The sequence below is a fragment of the Cydia strobilella genome, chromosome 2, assembly GCF_947568885.1.
Source record: "Cydia strobilella chromosome 2, ilCydStro3.1, whole genome shotgun sequence".
NCBI lineage: Eukaryota > Metazoa > Arthropoda > Insecta > Lepidoptera > Tortricidae > Cydia > Cydia strobilella.
In genome coordinates, this window is record NC_086042.1 from 1,755,982 (window position 1) to 1,764,031 (window position 8,050).

Below are 8,050 nucleotides of genomic sequence, written 5' to 3' on the forward strand. Positions count from 1 at the left end.
TTTTTTGCGTAATGGTACAGAACCCTTCGTGCGCGAGTCCGACTCGCACTTGGCCGGTTTTTACGGTACGGAAAAGGGTAAAAACGGGACCCTATTACTAAGACTCCGCTGTCCGTATGTCCGTCCGTCTGTCCGTCTGTCCGTCTGTCTGTCTGTCTGTCACCAGGCTGTATCTCATGAACCGTGATAGCTAGACAGTTGAAATTTTCACAGATGATGTATTTCTGTTGCCGCTATAACAACAAATACTAAAAACAGAATAATATAAATATTTAAATGGTGCTCCCATACAACAAACGTGATTTTTTTGCTGTTTTTTTCCGTAATGGTACGGTACCCTTCGTGCGCGAGTCCGACTCGCACTTGGCCGGTTTTTTCTATTTACTTCTTGCTGTCCCGGCTTCGACAAAAACGCTTTGAGCGAATTTGGAAAAAGAATAAATTACATATAATTGGGAAAACTAATTATTATCTTCAGAAATCGCCGTAACAGCGAAGACCTTCGGCAGCGCCCGAAACAGTATCCCCATGAACAGGCTCTACACCTCCACGACCGTCCGCAATTCACACGCACACCGTCCTGTCAAGTTGTCCATAGAACCCGAGCGAGTCCGGAACGAATGGCGGTATGACAGTAAGTACCTGTTCACCTCCATACATTTCCAGAAATCGCCGTAACAGCGAAGAGTTTCGGCAGCGATCGCGTCACAGTATTCCCATGAACATGTGCACCTCTACCGTCCGTAATTCTCACGCACATCGTCCTGTGATCCAGTCAAGTTGTCTATAGAGCCCGAGTGAGTACAGAATGAATGGCGGTACGATAGTAAGTAGATACTAATTTTATTTAGACCCGGGTATGTCCTCAAAATACGTCTAGCCAAAAGGGCAGCGAAATTTCATCTCGCTCGAATCTTGAGCAGACGAACTGGGTAAGTACTTTACCTTACAGAAAGCTACACCATAGTCGTAACACTGCTACTTACTCTGTAGTATGTAGTGTTGTGTTCCTGATCCTGAGTAAAGTTTCCATCAGTGCTCCCGAGGATGCACTGTGCCATGTGGGGCCTCCATTTGTCCTTTTTCCTATGAACACAGTGAATAGCTTGTAAGCTTCCAAAGATTCAGCAACGCCCAACGCGTTAAAGTGGTCTCGCAATTTTCTCATGCTTATGATTATTTGCCTCCAAAAGTAGGGTCTATCAATATATCAAATTATTTTATTCCGTCAGATGCAACGTACTGGCCAGGCCGCCTCTGCCGGGACGGAGTAGGAAAGCGCCAATCCCCCATCAACATCAGAACAGAGGTGGTGAAGCCTGACGCGGGCAAAGAGTTCATTAAATACGGGCCGCTACAGCTGCATGGGTACCAGAGCGTGCTAGTTTCTGGAGTCAACAATGGACGGACGAGTACGCAATTCAAAATTTTAGTAGTATCTCTAGCTACCAGCCCTTATTACCTATACAAAAAACTTTACTGAAATTGCAAAAGAAAATAATATGTAGGTATTCTAGGCAACTTCAGCCCCAATCATAGTTAAAACTGAGGCTTTTACATACTAATTAATTGATTTTCATAATCATCATCTTCCTAGCGTCTTCCGGCATTTTTGAAACGGCTAACTTGGGAATCTTGTGGTCCGCCCGGCAACAGAATCTCAAGAATTGTCTTTCTGTGTCTTAGAAATGTTTTTACCATTCCTTCTGGCCTTAAGAACCAAAAAGGGAAACTGGGCCTTATTTAGATCTTCGGCGCGGCTTTAGGTTTTCCACTATTTTTGCTTAATCTTGGCGTTAATATTTTCTACAGTCCAGTTCACAATGGAAGGCGATGAAGCCATGCACCCAACATTGACCGGAGGCCCGCTGCGGTACCTCTACAGACTCGAGCAACTGCACTTCCACTGGCTGTCTGAGCACGCCGTCAACGGATATAAGTAAGTCGAGTAGCAGTCAAACTAAGCTATTCTCCCAAAGGTAAAGGTGGCCAGGGGATACGGTATCTTCTGCTGGCTTTAACAGCACTTCTACTTGCTGTCCCAGCATACTGTCAACGAGTTCAAGCAAGTTAGTTCTGACGTCAGCTCTGACGAAGCTATCCACCCCCGACGGTGATCTGAAGCCCGCTGCGGTACCTGTACAGACTCGAGCAGCTTAATTTCCACGATAGAGAAGTCGCAGCGAAATAGTCCACATAAGTAATACCCCGGTGACAGTACATAGATGGCTAAATGGATCCCTTGAACTTTTGCACTTTGTACTCCAATACGACGTTAAATTGAAAGGATAACCGTAGGAGCTGGAGCTCTAAAGTACCTAGATCGTATAAATTAGACAATCATGATTTAGACACATTTCAACACGATAGTTTAATTATATTAGGTAAGAGGTCCAAGGACCGGTACAGACGGACTGCAACCCAACTGCAACTTGTATCCCAGGTAGCAGTGACGTCATCGACGTCATAATGACGTAATAATGACATAATTATGGCGTAATAATGACGTATGCTCGCCGACGTTGCAGTTTCCATACAAATTGCAGTTGAGTTGCAGTCTTGTCTGTATCGGCCCTAACTAGGATCATGTAGGATAGAAACTAGAAACATTTTAATTCTTCTCGAAATCATTATTATCTTTTTTTATACCACGTCGATGGCAAACAAGCATACGGCCCGATGGTAAGCAGTCACCGTAGCCTATGGACGCCTGCAACACCAGAGATATTACATGCGCGTTGCCGACCCTTTAAAAACTTGTACACTCCTTTTTTGAAGAAACCCATACTGTAGCCCCTCGGGAAAACCTCAGCAGGGAGCTCATTCCACAGCCGAAGCGTCCGCGGGAGGAAATTCCTCTTAAACCACAGTACGCGACCATTTAGGTGCTAGGGTGTGAGGATGAACACCCTGCCGACGGCGAGCGGTGCGGTGATAGAAAGCGGCCGTTGGCATCTATCTTCAGAGCACAGCCCATCATTATATTGCTTCCTCATCATTACATTCTTTTTAACACAGGAATCCTATGGAGATCCACTTTGTCCACATCCGGGCTGATCTATCTACAAGTGAGGCTTTGCGGAAGCGAGATGGCATTGCCATAATTGCTGTATTTGGAAATGTGAGTAAGCTTTGCCTTAATCGAATGTATTACCTACGCCCTACATCTAACAGTATGTTACATAAAAACTTTATAAAAAAAACCGACTTCAAAAAGGAAAAAAAATATATTATCCTATTTAAGTTTATGCCTTTGATGCCCATTTGATGGAGTACAACTGTAGCCTTACCACGACGAGTTTGACATTGACGTATTTGCTAACGTCTTCGTAACTTACTTTCTATACATCTCGCTCGCACTAATATGCCAGTAAGAGCGTGATGCATAAGTTACGCACACGCTAGCGAATATATCAGTGTCAAACTCTAACATATTCGCTATTGAAAAATATACTTTTTACAACAAAAAAACCGACTTCAAAAACGATAAAATAAAATATAACTCTTTTTTAAGAGGCCGTAGTCGATTTTGGAGCAAAAATTTAAAATTTCACCGACTAAATCTATCAATTTTACATTTTTGCGACTAAAATCGACACCGGCCTCTTAAGTTTATCCGTTACCAAATGATATGTTTGAAGTCGGTGCCAAGCCAAATATTAACAGTACCGGTCAATAATAATCAGCTTTATGTCTAAAAGCCCAACCCCTCAACCCTCAACCTCAGAACCGTCAAACACCAACCTCTGCCTTCACCTTCCACGCCTACCTCTAAGCTTTCAGTCTCGTTAGTCATTTCCACTTCCACTACTACCTACATTCAAAATTATAATACACCTACTTATGCAAGGGCAGTTCAAATTATGAAGAGCAACACGATTCTTAGCAGGGGCCCATTTCTCGAACGGTATATTAGTCTAATATTATTAGTGTATTGCCATGGAAATCCAGTGGCAGTTCGTGGACTAATAATATTAGTCTAATACCGTTCGAGAAATGGGATGGGATGGGATGGCTAGAAATATAACAGTGATTTTTTAAGAATTAAGGCAGCACCTTGTCTCTTGTGAAAAAAGTTTGTTTCCTAACCGAAAAAAAGTTACCTATTTACCCCATTTACATAAGAATACATGAACTGTTTGATAAACAGATAAAGTCCGAGATAGAGAACGATGAAACCTTCATGGCGAGCGAGATGATGGAGGAGGTGGTACGACAACTGCCGCAGCTGAACCAGTACGGGGACCGGCTCAGCGGGATCGTGATGAACATGTCGTAAGTTGACACATTACAGTAACTCATCTAGATACTTAAGCGGTTATTATAATGGATGGAGTTATACACGATAAAGCACCCGATTCTTTTAACACCGCGCTGTGGGGTTTAAAAAGACGGGCAATGTCATTGTCGCGTTATCCCGCCCATTTCTCAAAAGCTTGTAGATTGTAATACAAGCGGAAGTCCCTTTCTAACAAAAGCTGTCGAAAAGTGACATCCGCTTGTATTACAAGTTACAAGCTTTTGAGAAACGGGCCCCTGGTCGTAGGTACAATGATCGTGGGTTGAAACGCCGCCTCGTACTTAGAATTTATATGAAAATATGATGTTTAATGATGATACCTACTGACTTTGTTCTGTTCGTCGAAAAGTCGGTCCAAATTACTTTAGCCAGACTACAGTTACCTGCAATAACATCTCACACATGATGAGCGTGTGATAATGATAAATGTGTACCTACTTATTAAAAAGTACTTAAAATTGAACTTTCATACATATTTTCAGAAAGCTTCTAACGGCTAACCAGCAGTCTTACGTGACGTACTCCGGATCTCTGACGTCGCCGGAGTGCAACGAAGTTGTCACGTGGATCATACTGGACAACCCCGTCTTCATGACCTACGGACAGGTAGCGATGGTTTTTATAACCAGTGCCCGTTTCTCAAAAGCTTGTAACTTGTAATACAAGTGGAAGTCCCTTTCTAACAAAAGCTGTCAAGAAGTGACATCCGCTTGTATTACAAGTTACAAGCTTTTGAGAAACGGGCCCCAGAGGCGTAATAGGATGGCAAAGCGGGCAAAATGCCACGGGTAGGGTGCCAGTGCCAGTGTTATTTATACGTCATCATCCCACATCTGAAATATATCTCTATGATTGCTTGTATTATAAAATGGAGGTACCTCTTTAACTTTGCTCACCCGTTACCATCAAGATGTTGTCTCCTTGACTTCCTTGAATCCAAGTGGACGGGTCTGAACAACCGTCTCTTTAACTTCCGCTTAGTGTTGCCAGGTAAGTCATTAAACATTACCCATCACCCTTATATTAAATTCAGATATTTTTAGAATGTTGCCAAGTAAAATTCATATTTGCTTGCACTTTTTGATATAAGTAATTACTAAAAAATCATGACAGAAGTTTGACGTTTAAAATAACACTTGCGGTGGCAGCATGGTTGTATTTTCATTGCCTGTCACTATGGCTGTCACTTTCGCACTTACATACTTGTTAGAACGTGACAGGCATGGTGACAAGCGATAAAAATGCGACCGTGCTTAGCCCGCTGCACTGCGTGTGCTGTCAAAATCTCTGCACTTTTCTTGGTTTAACCCTATCACCTTCCTATTTTTCAGTACAAAGACTTCTCAGACCTGGCCAAGACCCGGTACAACTTCCGTCGCCTCCAAGCCTCCAACATCACGGTGTACCGACCGAGCACGAGGTTACCACAACCAGTGATCTTTGGCGTCTTCGCCAACATGTACAATTATGTTGCTAGCTTCTTCAAAAACATGAATAGGTAAGTGTTTGGTTTTAGGGTCCCTACACGTTTGTAGCTTTAGGTCTTCAAAATATTTAGAATTCAGTTTCACTCACTATTATTTTTAGTCGCTTTTGGCGACATGTTTCGGACTCTTCGGGAGTCCTTCCTCAGTCACGAGTGTCCGCTGCGGCTATACTCCGTGCACTGCCAACATGTCGCCAAAAGCGACTAAAAATAATAGTGAGTGAAACCGTAGTGCTTTAGGTGTTCATAACATTGACATTCACAATATTCACATTGCTTCAATTTACAGTCTGGCAAAAAAGAGTAGAAATTAAAAAGTAGTAACACTGTAGTGTCGTCCCGTTTTTCTTATATTGATTTGAAAGGGACGACACTACAGTGTTGCCACTTTTTAATTTCTAATCTTTTTTGCCAGACTGTACATCACTGCTCTTGTCGATAAAGTCCACAACCATGCATTACTATTGAGCTTTGCTCCCATTTTCACATTTGTTTTTAATGGGGTATTTTTCTTTCAGAATGATAAAAAACGAGCCAGTTAAAACGCAATATTAGCAAATTCATGTTGACGCACAGATTACTTATACTATTTTTCAAATAGTATAAATTATATGGAGATGACATCTATCAGCGTACCCTTCCTGTTTGAAAAATAATGGTTTTTTTTTTTAACTGTTGATCGTTATCTTTCGGAGGACATATTACATAGTAAAGTGACACAGCATCGGATTAAGTCTGATTCCAATATGGTTCAGTTCAAGAGGACAAAATCAAATTTTGCCGTAGAAAGCCCAGTTTAAAGTGCAATAATAAGTTTCTGTTTCGGAGGCCAGTCCGTTTTTCTCCTTCACTTCGCATGGTATTCTACATCCTTTTTAATAAGACCATGGGAGTTTGAAATAATTTGTACTTATTTATTTTTAAGTGAAATTGTTGTAAATAAATTCATATGGAAATGACATCTTCTTTTCCTTTATTCCAATGTTTGTTGTTGTTTCTTTATCTTCTAGGGAATTTAAGTAATATGGAGGATAAAAAACTAAACATAATTATCATTAAAATCGCATTTATTAAATATTTCTTCAAGTAAAATACATTTACAATGCCGACAGATGTCAAAGTAATTGGTCTTCACCATTTTAATTGTTCACTACCGTTCATAAAATTACAATACCTAAACAATATTGCAAATAAAATCAACCGGTGTTCAGTTCAGAGTTCTGCCTGTTTTGTACATATGCATCAAAAGTTATATAGACCATTTTCTTTGACATCTGTACATCGCTACGAACAATGCCTCCTCTACACTATCGGCGATGATCGTTGATAGTATCATCGTCTATCATCTGCAAGATCATCGTGCAAGCATCCACATGATCGCCTGTACAACGCAACCCGGCGATTCCCATTGATGCGTGCCCAAAAAACCGACAACTCACGGGTCGCAGGCGATCATTGCCGATGACTGGCGGGGACCGCCGAGTATGCCCTCTACACTATCGTGCCCGCCAGTCATCGCCGATAGTGTAGAGGAGCTATTACAGTAGTAATGTCAACTCCACACTCAACCTACAGCCGCTCGGAATATTCGGAAATCATTGCAATTTTAAACACTGCCAAGAAGCACTTCAAGCTATAATCACGTTTAGGATATGAAATTTCACTTTGCCCCTTCAAGCTAAACTTCGAAAAAATAACAGAGACCTGACCCATCGCAAACTAAACTAAAATTTTAAGATAATAGAGCTCGATTTACTATGCAGAGACACGACTTTGTAGACAGAAAAGATAGAAATTTGACAGCCAACAAACGATCTTACAGTTTAACAATAGGGAATATTACGCTAAACTCCACCACAATCTGAGGGTCTATCGCGAAACAAGAAAATCTAATTTTCGTTATCTAACATCTCTGTCACTCTTGCACATTCGAGCGATAAAGAGGCAGATAGCGAAATTTCGGATTCGCGTTTCCCGGTAGGTCCTCTGTAAACAAACCGCCTTGATGCATCAATGTCATATTTTATTATTTCTAAAAACTTGTCAAACACCTATTAAAGGTACAGTATGTATAAGTCACTCTATGGTTTACTAAAGGGGCTAGTGCCGCACTCTGGTGGCAGAACATTGCATTAGAATTGAATTCCGATTTTGACCCCGAGGGCTTTTCATTCATACTCTTACATCGTCAAATTTTACTAGTCAACAAATAGGTATCTAAAACTATATGAATGGACCACCCTCTGATCGCCACTTAACTCATT

At 41.4% G+C, this 8,050-nt stretch overlaps 1 protein-coding gene across 1 annotated transcript; it reads left to right on the plus strand.

The window, feature by feature from the left end:
• The first annotated feature begins 470 nt into the window (after nucleotides 1-470).
• LOC134755402 (putative carbonic anhydrase 3) lies at nucleotides 471-6,414 on the plus strand. Its single transcript, XM_063691957.1, has 8 exons — nucleotides 471-634; nucleotides 1,233-1,412; nucleotides 1,813-1,939; nucleotides 3,019-3,121; nucleotides 4,151-4,275; nucleotides 4,783-4,906; nucleotides 5,632-5,798; nucleotides 6,305-6,414. The coding sequence occupies exons 1-8, from the start codon at nucleotides 529-531 to the stop codon at nucleotides 6,339-6,341; spliced, it is 969 nt and encodes a 322-aa protein (XP_063548027.1). The 5' UTR covers nucleotides 471-528; the 3' UTR covers nucleotides 6,342-6,414.
• The last annotated feature ends 1,636 nt before the right edge of the window (nucleotides 6,415-8,050 follow it).